General features: G+C 41.6%; 1 protein-coding gene across 1 annotated transcript in view; it reads left to right on the top strand.

The window, feature by feature from the left end:
- MYH15 (myosin heavy chain 15) overlaps positions 1-10,992 on the top strand; it is a 42,962-nt gene extending 31,970 nt beyond the window's left edge. The window contains exons 33-42 of the mRNA XM_072337179.1: positions 491-615; positions 2,802-2,917; positions 4,531-4,723; positions 5,197-5,400; positions 6,296-6,421; positions 7,730-7,900; positions 8,211-8,315; positions 9,295-9,390; positions 9,887-10,024; positions 10,949-10,992. Coding sequence (XP_072193280.1) covers positions 491-615; positions 2,802-2,917; positions 4,531-4,723; positions 5,197-5,400; positions 6,296-6,421; positions 7,730-7,900; positions 8,211-8,315; positions 9,295-9,390; positions 9,887-10,024; positions 10,949-10,966 — 1,292 coding nt within the window. The 3' untranslated portion in view covers positions 10,967-10,992. The remainder of the gene's footprint in view (positions 1-490; positions 616-2,801; positions 2,918-4,530; positions 4,724-5,196; positions 5,401-6,295; positions 6,422-7,729; positions 7,901-8,210; positions 8,316-9,294; positions 9,391-9,886; positions 10,025-10,948) is intronic.
- The last annotated feature ends 9,514 nt before the right edge of the window (positions 10,993-20,506 follow it).

Raw genomic sequence — 20,506 nt, 5'->3', positions numbered from 1 at the left:
AGCCTTTTTACTAGCAGTACAATCCTTGCTTGTTACACTAATGGAATAATTCACATCACTGAAAGCATGTTTATAGTCATAACCACTGCCTTTTCCTGCTCGGTGCCAGGGGTAGGGGAAGTGAGCTCACTGCTTGCAGGGGTGTCAGCCTCAGAGAAGGAACAAGAAAGGTGGCAAAGATGCAACGGATGAGGCCTACATAGCTCTCAAAGTAGGGCACCGTGTGGCTAGCCTGCAGATCACGGATGAAAACTAAACTGCTTCAAAAAGTGCTTACGAGAAAGTCTGTGCCCTCAAGTTCATCAGGCCAAAGCAGTTGCTGTACAAGTAGGATGTACACAATCTGTCTTGCATACAGATGAGCACTTGAGGTGGCAGTCTGAGGCATGGATCGTATATTCTCAATCCATGAATTGCTTTGTTTGGAATACTCAGATTGACACTAAATCCCTCTAACCTTTTTTTTTTTTTTTTCATTTGTTTGTTTCAGAGGAAATTTCTGATCTGACCAATCAGATCAGTGAAGGAAACAAGAGCCTCCATGAGATAGAAAAGGTCAAGAAGCAAGTTGAACAAGAAAAGTCAGAGGTTCAGCTGGCTCTGGAAGAAGCAGAGGTAAGGAGAGAGAACTCAAAGGATTGAGAAGCGATTTCTTTATCACAAATTTCCCTCCTTTTTGATCCTCTCAGCTACACTGCAAATGTGCTAATAGCAAGTGGAACTGCCCTCCAACCAGCTCCCCTGAGCTTGCTTAGCCAGCCTTGGGATTCAAGAGAGGCTGGTGACTTTTGGAGATCTCAGCTGAGATCACCAAACGGAAGCTGCTTCAAAGGAGGTGTCTTGTAGGGGTTGTCGTTGTTTTCTTCTTTTCTTTTTTCTTTTCATTTTCCTTTCAGGAAGCATAAAAATCCTCTGCTCACCTTCTGAAAAGCCAGCAGAGAGCATTCCAGTCTTTCGGGAAATTCAGGAAATGTGGTTTTACAGTATTTTATCAGATATTTCTAGCACCTAGTTTCCATCAGCAAGTTCACCATTTTCTACCACAGGGTGTAAGAAAAGAAACCTCCAGATGACATTAAATCCTGCAAGGCTTTAAATATTGCTCTAGATGCTGCACTTTGCTTTAAAAAAGTAAAGTGGTCCCAAGCTTGGAAACAAGACAAAAACAGGCCATCCAGAAAATCTTCTACTCCCATAGGAGTTTGGTAAAGACACTTAACAACACTGTGTTTCTTTTTATAGGGACAGACATGAGCGTATCCAATAGGGATGGTCCATCACAGTTTACAGAAACAAACCAACAACGCAGAACAGACTGACTGGAGATTCTGATTTATTTCCAGGGTTTTTCTGGGAGCTTGGTGCATTGCAGAGATAGGAAGGGGGTGTAGGTGTTGCTGGCTAAAAACAACACAGCAAGGGGTTGTAGGGGAGGGCTGTGTTTCATTTGAATTGTTCTCTTCATAGCATCTACTGAAGTGAGCATCACGCAGCAACAGGGATCCGTTAATGCCTTAAATGCTGTGCAACTTCTTTTGTCTATTACAGGATGCTTTACGGTTTGCAGGGATTTCACAGCCAAACAAACAGGTCTCACAATCAGAGCAAGGGAAATGGCATGTCTGTCTCACCCAGCTCTGAGACGTGAAGGGTGATTACATGCTCTGTCACTGTGCTTCTCTCACACGAAAGAATACATCGGTTCTGAGGGTTCCACGGGGCGCGCTTTACTTTCATGAACAGTGTGAAATGGTTTCCTGACTCTCTGGAATTGGCAGCTAACTAAAGTAAAGCGATGATGTATCTTAATAGTGATAGAAACGACTTAGTGCAGACTTTCTCCCTCCCTTGTGATTTGGGTTTCTGGCCATCATCACTGGTGCTTCTGTGTGCTGTTTCCAGTAACATGGGGTGGTTGCTTGGCATGAAGTGGCATGAAAAGTGACCTGTAGCTGATGCACGGTGGCCAGAATTAAGCAAGGATTTTGAGCAGCTTTGCTTTCAGGAACCCCACTCTATTTCCACCATCTCCTGAGGGAAACACAGCAAAGCCAGAGCACTTTTATCCTTCAGAGAGCACTTTCAAACTATGTGGTGTTCAGTTCCATTTTCCTTCTCTGTGTGATCAGAGCAGCAGTGAGTCAGAGTGGATATGAACTTGGTTTGTGCATGGTCTGAGAGTCAAAGACCTGGTGCTTAACTACTGGTTGCCACCAGCACAGTTCTTGACCTCTGTGAGTGAGAGAGAACATCAGAACAAGGAGAAACTTCCCTTGTTCTGTGATGTTTCCTTCAAGTTAACTGATGCCTGCTGTGTCTTTCCTTAAAGTCATACTCCATAATGAGATTGCACATGTGGGAGGTTTTCAACACCCCTTCATTTGGAGAGATCTTGATGAGGTGTATGTGGACTCCTTCAAGCTCCCAACAACAATCTGGTTTCAGTTTCTCCCTCTCCCTTAGAAGCACATGCACTTCCTGGAATACTTATGTTGGTATCAAAACTGTGCAGGCAAGGCCTAAAGCACCTGGCACTTTGGTGAGCCATGGGCTGTTGGAGAACTTGTACTGAGGAGCTTTCTGCTCCATTTTCCAGCTGCCAGGTTGCATCAAAGGTGAATACAAGCGTTGTTTGCCAAATAAGCAGCTCGTGTCCCTTGCTTAGAGATAGAAGCAGTGGAGGAACGTTGCTACTGGGAACAGTGAGAAAAGCATGAAGGGATCATCTTTCTGCATCAGTTAGTGATTTGAAAAGAAAGAAAGAAAAAGCAACTGCAAACTCACAGTGTTTTCTATTCCAGGGAGCTTTGGAGCATGAAGAAAGCAAGACCCTTCGTTTTCAGCTTGAGCTTTCTCAGCTTAAAGCTGATTTTGAAAGGAAGCTGGCAGAAAAGGATGAAGAAATGGAAAATATAAGGTACTGTGCAGAGAGCTTTTATCAGTGTTTCTTCTGCTAAAAGGATCAGAAATATTCTCATATTGGCCAAGCCAGCCAAACAAACCACAGCTAGTTATGCCACCAAAAGCAGATGCTGGCGGTACCAGTAACTAAGGCAGCTCTAGTTATTGCCCTCTGCCAAAGGGTAGTTCTACCACAATATCTTTTCTTAGTTCAGATATTCCTATCAATCTGGTCTCTGCCAGTGTACATGTAAACCCACCAGACACATCACAAAGCAGCTGCAGGAAAACCAGATGGCACAGTCATGGGAAGACCATGAGCTGCTAAACCTGTACATTTACAGCAGGAAACAAGCAGCCTGCTTTCTCCAGGACACAAGGAGCTTGCACTTATTCATGCACAATTTGGGTAAGTGGTGAGATATGAAGAGGTACAAAAAGCGTGGATATAAAAGGAGAGGAGCCTGCAGGTAAAAAGGGATGAACAGCAGGAAAAAGGAAAAACAGTCAGATGACAGAAGGATGAAATCTCTTCCCCTCTTTACCCTAGCACAAACCCTAGTCTGAAGAGTTACACTGATTACAAAGACCACAGGATGAGCCATTCCAATCGGTGTTCCTGCTTCAGCCACATTGTATGTGTTTTGCTGCTAGGCTGCCCAGCAGGCATGCAGTGCTATCCCTTTGGAATCTGGGACACAATAAGCAATAAGGCTATCAAGGGTTTCCTTGTTGCCCTAATGAGTTCCCAGAAATGATATGAAAACAGCAAAACCTGGCCAAAGGGTGAGATGAATTTTTACTGTGTGAGTCATATTCTGTGCACTGAGTTACTTTCTGGCTGCAGGAGAGCAAAACCTTCACCTTGGGGCTCAGAGCGTGGAACTGCTGATTTTAAGCCTCTCTGTTCTGACTGTTAGAGGAAAATTATGCACCTGTCTCTATTTGTTTTGCCATCTCTTAAATTGAAAGTAAGCTGCTTTTAAGAGGGGGACCAGCTTGTTAATTACAGTGGGCTTAATCTTTTCTAACTTTATATGTCCATAACACAGATTTCTATTCCCGATCTACTCCCATAATAATTCAGCATACAAAATACATGTTCCAACATCTACTTTAAGATGCAGTAAATTGTAGCTTGCAAGTGCCATTTACTGTATACAGAGCCCCTAGGGTGATTAGCTCAAATGTAGCTACCAACCATCAGTTCGATTAATCTGCTTTCTTAATGCCTTCATGTAAATCATCCCAGTATATGATTCAGTAAATATGGCAAGTGGCAGTTAAGCATGAAGTGTTTCTTGCAAAGTTCAGGCCTGTACCTGCTTGTTCTCATAAGATACTTGAGGAAGCTCCCTGCTGAAGTATTGCCAAAGAAAACATGGGAGAAGGATGCTATAGGTGCTTACAGATCAGGAGTTGGCTGAGGGTGTAAAACATAGTAGGCAAGTACGCAGCAACAAGGTGCTAGAAACTCATGCTGTGTATGTCATTCAGAAATGTAGTGCTGCTTCTAGATGAGACACCTCTTGAAGGTGAAGTATGGTTTAACTTAGCTCTACGTCCCTTCCCAGAGAGTAAAACAACTCCCTTCACCCTTAATTTCCCATCTACTTTATCCAAAATTAGGAGGAACCAACAACGCACCATAGATTCTCTGCAGTCCACCCTTGATTCTGAAGCCAGGAGCAGAAATGAGGCCATCCGGCTGAAGAAGAAGATGGAAGGAGACCTCAACGAGATGGAAATCCAGCTTAGCCATGCTAACAGACATGCTGCAGAAGCAACCAAGTCAGCACGTGGCCTGCAGACACAAATCAAGGTACTCTGAGAGCTGGTTTTCATATCAAAGCAGTAATGGTGACGGAGATCAAGAGAGAAGCTACTCTCAAGGACATGTAGTAAAGCCCTTATGATCACATCTGATACGAGAGATTACTGAGCAGTAGATTTCTTCCAAGATTTGCACACAAGGTGGGTGAGATCCAGGCATGAAATCCTGCTGGCTACAGCCTCCTGCAGGGTCAGAGAGCTACAGCATGAGGTACTGAAAAACTGGGATTTCCTTGAGAGCCTGTAAATCCTTTAAAATTGGACAGCAAATCAGTTGGCTGGAGTACAGGGAGTGTGTGTGTATGTTCAACTTTGTCACCTGCCTCAACGCTGGTAATTTTTTTGTTTTAAAAAGTTTTGCTAAGAGATCTCTCAAGTCATCTCTGCAATCTATGGGTCCTTTTATAAGCACAGGGGCTCAAAATTGAGTTGATCTGATAAAACCTGGCTGCTTTGTTCTAGGAGCTCCAGGTGCAGCTGGATGACTTGGGACACGTGAATGAAGACTTGAAGGAGCAGCTGGCAGTCTCCGACAGGCGGAACAACCTTCTCCAGTCAGAGCTGGATGAGCTGAGGGCTTTGCTGGATCAGACTGAACGGGCGAGGAAGCTGGCTGAGCATGAGTTGCTGGAAGCCACCGAACGTGTGAACCTGCTGCATACTCAGGTTGGCTTTTTTGGATTAAACTGAGCTTCACGTGTTAAGCACTGACGCTGTTCATCCATGGGCATCACAAGACAGACGCTCCCTGCATGCCTTCTGCTTAGGAAATGAAGGAGAGAAAATAAGCCACTCTGCAGATGTGCCTCCTTCCTGCCAGAGTAGCTGGAACTGATGGCTCAGCCAACTGCTTTAAGCAGTTCCCAGAAAATAGGGATGGGTGATTACAAGAGCAAGTTATAGTTCTTTTCCTCTTTAGGTGCTATAAAACCACTGCTTCCTGCTTTCACTTGGCTGCGGCTGGGATAGAGAGGCAGACATGGTGTTTTTGCTGCTGTTACTCAGCAGAGAAGACTTGGTGTAGAAGAGCTTGGGTGTAGGCCTGCTGTGCAGAGCAGCAAAATGTGCTCAGCTACACCACAGGGCTTCATTAAGAGAGGCCTTTGGACTTGAAGAGTCATGCAGGGACACCTCTTGACTCTGCAGCACTTTTGCTGCAAAATCCAACCTTCTCTTCACCAAATATGCAATACTCAGAAGGGAGAATGAGCTTTTTCCACTTTGATGACACAGGGCTTTTTTTCTAACCACCTCATTAACTAACAGACTATGGATCATTAGTTTTCCGAGTTGGACTGCCTTATCCATTCTTCTAATTCAGTCTCAAGCTTATTGTTGTATCTGAATCCAAATCTGAATGTTTACAGCTTTGTGGGTACTCTTAACACTTCCTAGGCCTGAAGCTAGCTAGGTAGCAAAAGCCCTTACCACACTGCTGGGTCACCCCAAATACTGCAAAAATATTTAAGCCTTGGTGTGCTATTATATTTAGAGTAGATAAGTTTCCAATAATCACTTTTCCTCCTTCTCCGCTTCTCCTTTGTGGAAAATGCAATGAAAGAATACAAGCCTGATCAATCAGAAGAAGAAGCTGGAGGGTGACATCTCCCAGCTGCAGAATGAAGTGGATGAATCAATCCAGGAGTGCCGGAACGCAGAGGAAAAAGCCAAGAAAGCCATCACAGATGTGAGTAGCCTGGTTCCTTGCTCCTATTGTTTCAGCTCCACGGTGTCCAAGGACAGCTCAGCACTTCTTAGTTATGTTACAAACCTGGTATATCCCAAGTGCTCCACAGTAATCTGGAGGCAGCTGGTAAAACTACAATGTTAAACAGGCTGGAGGCAAAAATAGATGAAAGAATTCTGCTTGATTTACTTTGTTTTGTTTTTTCAAGAATGCAGATTCCGCTAATCCTCACAGCCTCGAGTCACATCTCCCTTCGGTTGAGTAAATTGCATATTTCTGTAGGCTGAACCAGTTCAGACTGATCTAGCACTAACTGGTTGACTGGTCCACATTGAATCTGATACAAGAAACAAAATCACTGAGTCCAAAATGAGGCGCCCCATAACTAGGTGTCCATTAGGAAAACATGAGGACAAAGATCCAACAAGACAGAGTGCATTCTTCCTATCAGGAGGAGGAGATCATTTGGATGTCCTTCCATCATTAGAGTATACTGTAATTTCCCACAGACCCGGAGAAATGCAGAGTTGGGCTGACATATCACATCATGGAGTGCATGAATGAAGCTATTCTTGTACCACCGTCTTCGCTTCTCAGGAGGCAGCACTATTACTGCCTGCCAGAGAGACGACACTGATTGTCCTTGATTCAACTCCAGCTTGGACTGCAGCAATTGCTGGCTTCCAATGGCTGCTCAGTGATGGATACAAAATCTGTAAATGGCTCTTGGTAGCAGGGAAACATGTCAAATCAGAAAAGAGCTAGTAGGCGTTCTTGTTACCAGCCTTGCAGAATGGCCAGGGACGATGACACAAGATGCTGAAACTGAGCTTCCTATTGCAGCACGCTACAGAAACTGCTGTGCTGTTACAGCTGCTCAGGAAGCTCTCATCTATGGCTGTTAAGGGAAATTTGCCTTCCAGTTGTTTTAATCTACTACCTACCAGGACCCCCTAACTCCACTACTAGACTTGTTTAATAAGCTCAAGTTGAAATGTCTGCAGTGAGTTGTACCGATCACAGATATTGTAGATTTACACACACGGCAAGGATACCAAATCCAAACAAATAACAAGTAAAGCAAGCAAACAACAACAACAAAACCCACCTTAATTCACAGCATTTAGAATAGAGAGAGGGAAAAAAATGTATTCTCTGTGCCCAGGGGATACATGCAGACACAAATATTCTTTGGAGCTCAGGGTGTAGTGAATGATCCAAGAATGATTCAACATCTGTCATCGAGTTTTTACTGAGGCATTATTCAGTGGCATAATAAAGGTGCTGTAAAGTTTGGTTGTTTTTCAGGCAGCAATGATGGCTGAGGAGCTTAAAAAGGAGCAAGATACTAGTGCTCACTTGGAGAGAATGAAAAAGAACATGGAGCAAACCATTAAAGATCTGCAGAAACGACTGGATGAAGCAGAACAAATAGCCCTGAAAGGCGGCAAGAAACAGATCCAGAAACTGGAATCCAGGGTAAGTTTGCAATCAAACTACAGTTCACTCTCCCCTGTCTTACAGAACTGGGACTGGGTAGATGGCCTAGGGCTGCCTGGTAAGTTCATAGTGACTGACAACAGATGCTATATGTCTATAGAGCATCTGGTTCTGAGTGGGACCTTTGCTAGTTCAGCTTAAATACACTTAGGGGAAATAGAATGGGGAGAATTTTTGATATTTGGCTCTATTAAGATGCTGAGAAAATGAGCAATTCTTGAGCTGTGAAGTACATCAGCTGCTGCTTTGGAAGCGTAACATAAGAGCAAGAGGTTTTTCTTTTTTGCAGGTTCGTGAGCTGGAGAATGAACTCGAGAACGAACTCCGCCGCAACTCAGATGCCCAAAAGGGAGCCCGCAAGTTTGAAAGGCGCATAAAGGAGCTGACTTACCAGGTGACCATGGACTGCATAGCCACTGGGTCCCAGTGAAGAATAAAGGAAGGCATTACCCAGTGCTTTCTGACTACAAGAAGCTTTATGGATGGGAAGAATATCTCTGTAGGGCTAATATCACCTTGCCTGACACATTTTAATTACAGTTAGGAAGGATGCTATTGCTGGGATTTGGATGGTTTTAGCATGGTTTTGAATGGAGCAGGCTTAGATGATGATATGCACTGCAAGGGAAGAAAGCCCAGCTTTCTGTCTCTCAGCTATGCTGCTGAAGAGAGGATTCTGATGCATCACCATGTGTAGGGCTGCCCAGTCCCAGAGCTCCGACACTGAGCACAGGTTTACTAACATCTGCTCATGCTGCTTGCCTCTCAAAAGAAAAAAGGACTTCAGTACAGAGCACTGCTTCCCTTGCTTTTGACAGTGTTCTTTAGGTATATATTCTTAAGATCGTATTCATTTATCTGTTTAGTCTATTATTTAATATCACACATGTTGTTTAACTTCTGTATGCAGAGCCTGAAAGCTGCTAAGAAGGCACAGGCAGATAGAGTTAACTGGTCTGCCTGTTTGTGGCCTGCAAAGACTTAAACTTGGCTCATTTTTACCAGAAATGCCTTCAAAATAGATTTAACAATCAAATTACATACAATTACATAGGCCTGTTTCACTCAATAATGACACACTCTATAAGAACAAGTGCTTCTCACCCCAAAGCAAGGAATCCTGTGCATGTATAGGTATATATGATATAAATATATAAATACAGACACTACTCTCTTTTAGTCCCCAGCCTCCAAGATCTTACACATCATCTTCAATCAGCCTACAGAATCTATGCGCGGGTTGACCACAATATGACTTGCTCATACTTCAGATGACATGTTTGCAAAATAATATACAAGCCAATATACTGCACTGTGGGAGATGCTTTTGGCCTTTTGACACTATTAACCCAATTACTTGTGTTTTGGTACAGTCAGAAGAAGATAAGAAGAATCTGGCCCGAATGCAGGATCTGATAGACAAGCTACAACTAAAAGTGAAGAGCTACAAGCACCAAGCAGAGGAAGCTGTAAGTGACTACTTTACTTTGGCCTTTTTTTCCTAGCTGTGTTTATATGAAGGCTGGATTTAGAAATGTATTTATGTATAAAAGATATAGCATTTGCACTGATTACTTTAAAAGAAATGATTCCATCTTAGCTCAGGATTGGAGGGTAATTTTCAGGACTCAAAGGGAAGGGAAGAACAGGAAAGACTTTTTTCCTAGTACTCCCTCAGGAGGTTTGTTGAAAGCCTTCCAGCTCACTTAAATGAAGAGTGCTGCTGAAAACATCAAATCCTTTCTGTGTGGAGAAAAAAATCCCTTAACCACAAACAAACAAACAAAAAAAACCAAAAAACCCACCAACCCTTTGCCCTTTAAGAATCAAGTGAGTCCCATAGGGCTATTACTTAGTCATGCTGAGCCCCTTTTGTTACACTTGAAATGGAAAGCTTTGTATGGAAATGAAATGGATGAAATGAAATGGAAAGCCGAGGAGATCAGCTCTGTTTTCTCTCACTAGGAAGCACAAGCCAATCTGTACCTTTCGAAGTACAGAAAACAGCAACATGATCTGGATGATGCTGAAGAAAGGGCAGAAATAGCTGAATCTCAAGTTAACAAGCTGAGGAGCAAGTCAAGAGATATTGGCATGAAAAAGGTACAGTTTTTCTCTATGGGGCAAACATGACTGGTCAATACACAGTAGCCAGAAGTTTCCAGACTGTTTTGCATATGTGATATTAAAAAACTCTGTCCCTCCCTCCCTTTAATGATGTAGATACCTAGGTATGCAGTGGAGCCAGGGGATTACTGCATTAGCAGAGTGCCAGATATTCTAACACTGCTCTTTCAAAAAGAAAACCTGCATTGAGTTGAAGGGCTGGATGAAAATATTAGTTGTTAGTCAGGTGGGGTGATTAGGAATGAGAAATACATTTGTGGTATTTTGCACCTGAGCAAAATGGTAGTATAATAAGATTGATGAAACTGAAAGGTGCTACAAGAATCAGACCATGCCTGACTGTACCTGCCTGATAGCAGCCAAGGAAAGGAAGGGTAGTGTTACTGCTTGTAGCAGTGATAGAAGACGAGCAGGGTCACTGCTTTTATTTGCTTCATTTGCAAAGGTAACAAACTCCCACACTTAACATCATATAAATGTAATAGAGGTGAAGTAAGAGAAAATAAATCTTTTAGGGAGAAGTTGCCATAGGGAACACTTTATTATTAGATTAGAATTAAAAATAGCTTCCTACTACTGCTAACTCCTATTCCTGGAAACTCCAGGAGGTATGAGTAAACAATACTGTTTTGCAACATGTCATCTGCTCTCAAAGGATACAAATGCTAGCATTAGGACAAGACGCCTGTATTCTTCACTGAAGTAAGACAGAAAAGGTTGGCTAGATTCAATATAGTATATGTATTTAGTGCTAGTGTGTTTCAGCTACAAGCTGCTAAAGCAAAGAAGCAGAAGCATTAGAGAATGGAAGTTTCTGTCATTTACTTGTGAACTTACCATAAATCCCCTGTACAGTGTTTTGTTTTGACACAGCTTTCTACTTTCACAATTGTATTTCAGGTTCATGAAGAGGAGTAAGCGCAGTCCTGGCTCACAGACACAAGATAATTGATACAATCAGGCATAACTAAAAGCAGATGTATTAAAACAAAACTAAAACAAGCACTTACAAAAATAAATATCAAGTGAAAACCAAAACACAATGTATAGTATATTACATTCATTTTTATATATTTTCATTTTGTTAAGCCCCAGGGATCCATATTGGATTACATACTGCCAATAGCCCTCTTAATTATTTAGGAACAAATCCCAGTTGTCAGATCTCTTGTGAAATCAAACAGAAGGGCAAATCCAGTCATGTTTCCCAGACTCAGAGGACAGCATTCACAGCCAGAATAGCAGGTTTCTAGCTGCCCTGTTTGCTGGTCAAAGGCTGTAGCAGCTATTGTACCACAGCAGAAGCTAAACTTCAGATCAACAATCAGTTTAGAAGCTTCTCCTACAATTGGCAAAAGGATTTTTGCTCTCTTGCTGCAGGACAAGCATCAGAAATGCTGTGGAGGGACTTGTCACGTAAAGACTGCCTATGGTTCATAAACAGTGTTCTTTTAGATCTCTTCTGCTTTAAAATTGGTACAAAAACATTTAGTAAAGTGAAAAACAGTCAGTCCTCTCCTCCTTACAGTTAAAACAAACAAACAAACAAAACTAAAAAAAAAAACAATCCTCAATTTGATTTTCCTTGAATTCTTCCCATTGTCCTTTTAATACACCCAAATTTCACGTACAAACATCAGTTGACTTGCATATGATTTCTTCTGTCAGTTTACATGCTTGTTCCCGCTGCTCACAAAATTCGCCTTCCATTTTGCTCCCACTGCTGCTCCATAGGAAGGAATTCCTATGTTCTCCAAGCTTATTTTCAGCAACAAGCACAGAAGCCTCCGTTTGCAGTGAAAGGGTTTCTTTTAGTATGTCTCGTTACTCTTCTTCTCCTCGTGTTTCTGGTTAAAACAAAAACTTCCCTGAGAACTACTTACATGTCAAATCAATCCTCTGTTGCAAACAGAACAAGACATTCTTGTGATAGAAGTCAGTATTTTCCATTTTAAGACTAGGCTGAGCAAAAGAAACATCTTCACAACAATGCAGAAACATTCCCATTTCTTCCCTCTACCTCAATCAGTGCCACCAGTGCTGTGTTAACCTGTCAGTTGTTCTGCGTCCTCTGATTATGAGACAAAGGTCTCAATGAGTCCCAAGATAAAAGAGTACTGCTTAAGCTCTTCAAATGAAACAGATTCATTTCAAATATATGCTACCATCTCTAAAGCATATCAGCATTACTAAAACTGGCTGGCATCCAACAAGAATCTCTACATGAGAGCAAAATGAAGAAAAAATGACAGAGATTAAATCATTTTGTAAGGGTATGTAGCAACAGGATGAGGGGAAATGGCTCTGGACTGGAAGAGGGTGGACTTGGACGGGCTGTTGGGATGAAGTCCTTTGCTGTGAGCTACTACAAAAGGAAGGAGACAGAATCGTATAATATAGAGGCAGGCTGTAACAGAAGCATGAGAACAAAAGGCATCATAGAATCTCAGAATTGTTTGAGTTGGAAGGGACGCCTACTGGACAGGTGACCTACTTCAACCCCTCTGCAATGAACAGGGAAGCAAGGAACACCTAACAGCTAGATCAAGTTGCTCAGAGCCCCACCCAGTCTGATGTTGAATGTCTCCAAAGCTATGGCACCTTCAGAGACATCACCCCCCTCTGAGCAACCCGTTCCACTGCCTCACCCACCTTATCATTAAACTAACAACAGCAAGAACAAAAACCCTTCTTCCTTATATTCAATCAAAATCTCCTCTCTTTTAGTTTGAAACCATTTCCCCTTGTCCTATCACAACAGCCTCTGCTAATGTTATCAGAAAGTATTTGTAAAGGACAATCTACTTTTTCATCTTTTCACAGAGCATGGGAGAGCAGTCTGGTTGAGGGAAGGGCATATTTGAACACGATTACAACCAAAGTATTATAGCCTAGAGAGCTTTCAGGACACAGAAATGAAGACAATTTTCCTATGAAGTGATTTATCGTTCTATATTTTCAATCTTTTTTTTTTTCTTTCCCAATTTATATCATGAAAAAAAAGTTTATGTTTTGGTCAAGCACTCAAGATCTAGATTTCAGTTTAATGCTTTCAAAAATAAATCCACTTGTGACTGTACATACCTTCTTATGAAGATGCATGCAACTATCACCATCAGTACGACGATAAGTATCAACACCACTATCACAATTGTTGAGGTGTTACCTGCGTGTTCTTTAAAAGTACAAATTGCAAAGCATTAAACAAAAGTTTTTAATACTTACTGAAAAACAACAGACATTAATGAGCAATGTATCTAAACTATGATTTTTCTCTCATTTATAAAGAGAAGCCTATTAATTCAGGGAGAACATCTCAAATTCGTTATAAAGTCACTGATACAATGGTCAAATTACTTGACCCATGCAATAAGTGAAGACTGTAAAGTGATACTTAAGCATGAATAGCTAAGAGCACATTCCTTTTCCTTAACTATGCTGATAGAAAATCCTGCATTCTCCTAAGATGCAATCTGATAACTTCTTAACTTCCTGGGGGTTGAACCTTGACCCTTGAGGTCCCTTCCAACCCAAGCCATTCTATGATTCCAATATCAGCCTGGTAAACAATGCTTCCAGGTACCGTGCTCACTGTCATTAGCAGCACTGGTGATTTCCAGTACAATGGCTCTCTGTTTTTCAGTCCAAAGGACAAATCTAATCATTCCTCATACAGAATCTTTGCAGTTTTCATCTAGAATGTCTTCCAGCTTTATGATGCAACCATGCAATCCAGACTCATATAAAAAACAATAGATCCCTAAATGTGTGTTGACAATGGGTTCCACAGGAGACAAAAGCCCATCTAAGCAGTGAATGGCTCTATGCAGCACTGAGCATTTCCTTACTTCAGCACCTAACACTCATGCATGTTTGGAGGACTCAGTCTTTTTCATGTGGATCTGTTTTAGGCTTCACTTCTTCTGCCTTGTCTTGTCCAGAAGAAAAAAAAAAACAAAAACAAAAAAAAAAAACCACCACACACACAAAAACAAACAAAAAACAAACAAACAAAAAAACCCACTACAACCAGAGAGGTTCTATGCTAGCTGTAAGCATAGTTACTCAGCATATGGCTTAAAAGTGAGAATACCCACAGCAGAGCACTCACAGCTATGCTATCTGTTATTCTATCTGTTATTCTAAGCTAGAACATTCCCTTACACTGTGCTGCCTGTATCTGCTTACCCAATGTTTTCAGCCCATGCTGACACAAAAATGCTCATCAGCCTGGAAAATGTTTTTCCTGTTCTGCATAATATATTCCTGGCCCAGAATTAAGAAAACACGTGCAGCACAGTGATTTAGCCACCAAATGAGGAGATGATTGGTGTCTCTGTGGCTACTGTGAGATCCACCTGCAGAGTAGCCAGAAAAAAAGGCAGTTGGAGGATAATCAATGTCATATCTGCATTGGAAAGCCATGTATATCTCTCTCCCCTAAAGGTACAGGGAGAATATCATAGTTGTGCATGTATGTTAGGAGCATCAGTCATATGTGTAACACCTTGGAGGTATCCTATACTCTCCACTTCAGAAGCACAATATCAGATTTACAGGATGAGGAAAATCAAGCTGGAATTGGAGTTTTGAGGAGATGTTTGTCTGACTCAAAAGTTTTACTTAAACTAAGCATCCTCCTTCATATTGCATATAGCCAATGCCACTTAAAGCATATTTTTCAGTTGTAAATTAAGCTGCCATGGGAGAAGACAAATGTATGCAGTTACTATAACTTGGTCAATTCCCATTTATGCTATGTTGCCCCTCTTTCACACCCAAATATATTTGTGTCAAGTTATTTTCTTCAAAAACTGAGGTGCCCTACATAAGCTTTCTCAGTCTTTAAGGAGTTATTGGGTTGATGCTAATGTGTTACTCATTGAATGTGTTGGGGTTTTTTTTTTTCCCCTTTTTTTGAACTAAGAATTAAGAAGGCACCATCCCAAACAGCACACTACTTTTGAAAAACATCTGCAGTTTGTTTGCACTACAATATTGAAAAGCTGGACTCAACTTTTATCCTCAAGAGTTCACAGTGGGTAGAAGAGTTAATCAGTGCACCTACTTGAAACCAGAGACAGCAAAATAACTGTAACTAACTAGGACTTCACAGCTGGAAGTTGACTACAGTCCATAAAAATAAAGGCATGCAGAAATACCCATATATTTCCAAGTCTGAAAAAGGCCTACTGCACAGAATTAAACCTTTGACAATAACAATCACGTGGTTCTTCTCAACAAGGTTTCTTCAGCAGAAAAAAAAAAACAAAACACCACATCTTCAGGCTTGCCTTCATCTCCTTCCTACTGCTGAAAGGTTTTTGACACAGTATTTAGGACACAATTATGTAAGTTTCTTTATGCTCCTGACTGCACAGCCCTCTGTGCATAGAATGAGAAGAAAAAGCCTGCAGATCCTTAAATAAATACATCTTAATGTTTTCCACCTGGGACAGTAACAATGAATTGTCTCTTCCTCTAGCCAGTACTTTTTATTAATAGTTATTTTACAGATTTCTGATTGATGGTTTGGTTCTGAACTCCCATCATTTGTCTCCCTCCCTTATAATAACTTACCAACTTGTAACGTTGTCACAGTAAGTCTTGTGTAGTGAGGTGATGAAATATTGCACACATAGTCTCCACTGTCATCCACACTAAGATCAGTAATACTGAGTGAAAAGTTTTTTTGGGTAATTTGAACTCGAGGCTGGTAAGTCTGAAATGTACCATCGAAGGAGGCCAGGACTGAGACAGCTGTATTCTTGTTTTGTTTCCAGACAACAGTGAAATCTTCAACAGGTAAAGCGTTACTGCTGTATTCACAAGAAATGTCAGCGCTACTTCCTTCAGCTTTTGAAAGTTGGTCTGAAATAGATAATTACAAAAACCCTCTATAATTACTTCAGAAAATGTTATGAAAGTTAGAGGAAGGTAATTAGAGGAAGAAAAAAAGCCCACAATGGTCAAAAAGTTAAAACCTGTTTCAGTACCTTGATACCACAGTCACACACCACACTACGTTTCTGGAAGGTTTACTTTAAAATCTTCAGATGCTACCATGTATCTATTAAATAAAACCTAAACAAACACATTTCTCCCCTAATATGCAGGACCCTGAAGGACTCATTAATAGAAGGGATTTGATCCTTGTGTAGTCTAAAGTTATATGAAATTCTAGACACTGGGAGCAACTGAATAAACAGAGGTGTGTGGCTGAAATTATTGAGAGGAAAAAAGAAACCAACCACCTGTATTCAACAATGTTACTGTGTAAAGAACAAGAAAGAAATACATTCCCAAAATTCTTCAGTGAGATGGCAGACATGAAGTGGAAGTCAAACAAAGGTGTAATGAAATGCAGCATTTTCACTTGTGGATTGGAAAGACAGATTAATGAAACAGGCGTTTATGGTGCACTTGTTATCCACTATGATATCATACTCGAAACCTTCCATAGTCATACACTACTGTACCTAAATTAAAAACATCACTCTTCCTCTGAAGCAGATGCAGTGGATTAGGAGCTGAGAGTGTTCTGGGTGTGCTTTAGGGAGTAATTAGGGCAATGGAGGCAGTCATGCATATATCTGACAAGGAGCTCTTACAGTGCTCTTCATCCAATTAAAAACATTTCCTAATATCTAGTCTAGTTCTACCTTCTTCCAGTTTAAAACCATTTACCCTTGTCCTGTCACTACCTGCCATTATAAAAAGCCCTTCCCCAGACTGTCTGTAGGCATCCTAGAGTTACTCCAAGCTGCTGTAAGTTCTCCTCAGAGCCTTCTCTTCTCCAGGCTGAAGAACCCCAGCAATGTGACAACCAATATTTACAGTAATGATGTAGGAAGAAGCTTTATCCCTTTATCTTTACCGTGCATACTCCACTCAGCAGTCCAGTTTTTATGGGAGAGATTAATATGACAGTAGTAAGTATCAGATGTGTTTCTAACGTTCTGGTCACTTCTAACAGAAGAGAGAACTCCACTCCTGGTTTCCTTCCGACCTGTTTCTGGGATGTATGCATTGCCTCGTAACCAAGTTACATTTGGTGTCAAGTAAGTATGAAAGGCATAGCACTTCAAAATCCTTGCTGTTTCTGTCTTTTGGTATTCCAGTGCATAAATTGGGAGAACTGTAGATCAGAAAAAAACAAAAAAACAGACCTGTTAATTTCAAAATCCTTTATAAATTGAAGTAGATGGTTCTTTTCAATAACATTGGAAAGAATGAGTAAATCAAATGAAAAATTTAGTATATGTCATTTCAAAGGAAAGCACAGCCTTACTTATTGCCATTACTGTTTTAAGAAGACACATTACGTTTTAAGAGTCAAGTGTACTAATTACTCTTTCAAAACAACTGTGCAGTAGATTCTGATGTCACACTGTGATTTTCTAACTTGTTACGTCTTACCAGAGGAAAAGAGAACACCAAAAGGCCCAAGAGGTGCTCTGTTAGTTGGGGGATTTCAATTCCACGTGAGAATTAATGCCAGCAAATCTGTTAGAGTCAGCCAATTTCTACTGGCACAACCCAAGCACTTTTGTTGCTTTACCAACCTTGCACCTGCAGCATGACATCCACTTCTGTTTTAGCTTTCTCTGTTCCCACATAGCAATGATAAAGGCCCTCATCAGTCAAGGCCACATTACTAAGTTTCAAGGAGGCATTTCCACGAGCAATGTTCTCATGAAAAAGATGTGTTCTGCTTCTGTAATCTTGGTCCTGGCCTTCCAGCTGGTCCTTCTGCTCATAGTAGCTGTGTACATTTTTGTTCTCTTTCTTCCAGTAAATTACTTCATCATTCCCAGGTGAAAAAGGACAAGGAAGGATGACATCCTTAGAAAACAGCCCTGTTACAGTTTCCTGTTCTCTAGAACCTGAAGCATGTAAGAACAAATGAGTAAGCTGCATTAAATCTAGCCCATAAGAATTTTCTTATCCCTCACAGAAAACTGTGATGTTTAATTAATGATCTACAGATATGGCAACCCCAGCAGAGCAATCTGCATGACCTTTCCCCAGACATCTCAGCACAAAGTTTAATGCACTTGGAACCATTTTCAGTACTAAGTGATAACCAGTGCCTGCTGAGAGGGCACCAGCCAAGTCAGGTGGCAGAACTGCAGGAAGGTAATGGTCTGTGTGCTTAAAGGCCAAGGCCATCTGCATCACAATCTTCCATTCTTCTTCAGCATCAGGAGTGCTTTACTCCACCTTAACCATTAACGTTTGAATTAATTCCTCGCATGAAACATTAGTAACAGTTGTCACTCTAATTTTTCATAAACAAAAGAATCATAACCTACCCAAAAACGTAGCACAAAGAGAAAGTAAATGGAGAAGAAGATGTGGTATTTTCTGTCCCTTCATATCCTCCTCGGTTCATAGTAGATTCATTTCAAACTGACAAGAAGAAAGGGGAAAAAAAGGCAACACAAAACTGTTTCAATGCAGGTAAAACTCTCCAACTGTATTGTTTTCTTTGTACAGTTTATCAACTACTATATCTGTTTGCAATAGGTTTTGACACATTTCTTGGCATTAACGTTACTAAGTATGCTATACGTTTTAGAAACATCTAGGCCTTCTTATTGTCTTATTGCCAAGCAATCTATTTTGAGTCACGGGGGGGGAACAGCTGAGGGCCTTTTCCAAAAGGAGACAAACCAGTTTTTCCATTTTCTGAAAGACTCCTGATTACTTCAATATTTGTTTTTCTGAAGTGGGGAGTTTGCCTGATATTCCAAATACTGCAGGTATAAAGAATCTTCAGCTGATGCCCTTTTGATCAAGTGAACTTCTACCAACACGCATATGGAAGTCTGGGGCAGGAACACAGACAAGGATGAAGTTCCCCCATCAGCTTTTTAGGTTTGTTGGTCAAAATACTGCTGGAACTGATTAGGTGAAAATCTCCCTGCTCAGTACAGTTCTTACAGTGCGTTAAGAAAAAACTTCTGCTGTTCTGTATGATCATGGTAATTTTAGTTCTAAGGAATACAGGATTTTAATTGACAATTTTAATTTGAATCTAAAATCTCATTATCTGAACATTTGCAAAGTTCTTTCTTTGCACCAAACTATTAAGGCCGTATCACCTTCCTTGCTTCTGCAGAAGAACATTTTCTATTGCACAACCGCTGCCTCAACCTGATGCCAGAACTTTGGCCAGGATTACTAAGAACCAAGTGAAGCATTAAAATGTTTCCAAGAAGACATACACGAGTCACTGAGCAGCTGAGACAGTGGCAGGGGCAACACTGCATTTGCTTTTGCCACCATATGAAACAAAAAGCAAAAGGCACATACTTTATCATTTGGTTGGAATTTTCCATTTTATTTGTTTCCAGTTTATCTGCACCCTGGATAAAGGGTTCACCAAGCATACTTACTTCTTACCCACATGTGGGAGCGGCCGCACATATTACAACATTCCCTCGCCTTGTAAGGCAAAAGTTATTAGTCCTTAGGAAAAGGATCGTTTCTTTGCTTTATAATGTAACTTCATAATGGCGCATTCCAAGCACATGCAGCCTTAAGAAAGCCAGAAATGCCTGAGCACGTTGCATTTTATTAAGGAGGAATCACCTGCACAAAAAGTCTGTATCAGCAGTAAACACAGAATGGCTTGGAGCAAGCCATAAAAATCACCTACCATGCATGTCCAACCTTTTGGCTTGCAGGAACCAGCTCCTGTAGGGGAAAATGAGATTAGTATAACAATATATTAAATTGCATTAATGCTCTCCAATAGAACATGCCTTAAATGCCAGCTCTGTGCCAACTAACCAAACACAGACTCCAAACACAACTTCATTTGCTGAGAAAAAGGAGGGAAGGGGGGTATGTAAGGGGAAGGAGGGAGCCTTCATACCCACACAGAACCCTTCCTTAAAAACAGACCTGAAACGCCACACACCTCACACAACCAACTGCCTCTACACCCCAGCTTACACCCTTTCACGCCAGAGCGTTGTTCTAAGCACTTGTTTTACCTCTTCTGAGCTCACGAACAGCAAAGCACCCAGAGCGCAGCTCACTGCCGTAGCTCGGACCGTTGCTTCTCTCGGAGACAGGGCGTGTACGTAGGTGCAGCTTAAAGGAGTTGCACACCTTTCTTCGGGGCGGTGCACCGCCCCTTTCCCAAACGCTCCCATGGCCACACCTACACGTACTCTGCCCCACTGTCCAGCTGTAATCAACTATTACCTCTACCCCCCGGCCTCCCTATTGCCCCTTGCTCAGTTAATAAACATCAGAGCGGGGAGCACAAACCCCTCCGCTTTCTCGCACAGTAGCAGCCAATCCAGCCTCCTGCCGGCCCTGTGGGGGGGGGGGTGGAAGGCAGCGCGCGGGCCCGTTCATGGGGACCAATTGCTGTCTGAGTTCATGGACACCTTTCTCTTCAGGGCACGTTAGGTGTGGCAGCAGAACACCTTATTCAACTTA

This window comes from Excalfactoria chinensis, chromosome 1, assembly GCF_039878825.1.
Source record: "Excalfactoria chinensis isolate bCotChi1 chromosome 1, bCotChi1.hap2, whole genome shotgun sequence".
Lineage (NCBI taxonomy): Eukaryota > Metazoa > Chordata > Aves > Galliformes > Phasianidae > Excalfactoria > Excalfactoria chinensis.
This window is presented reverse-complemented; position numbering and strand designations above follow the sequence as displayed.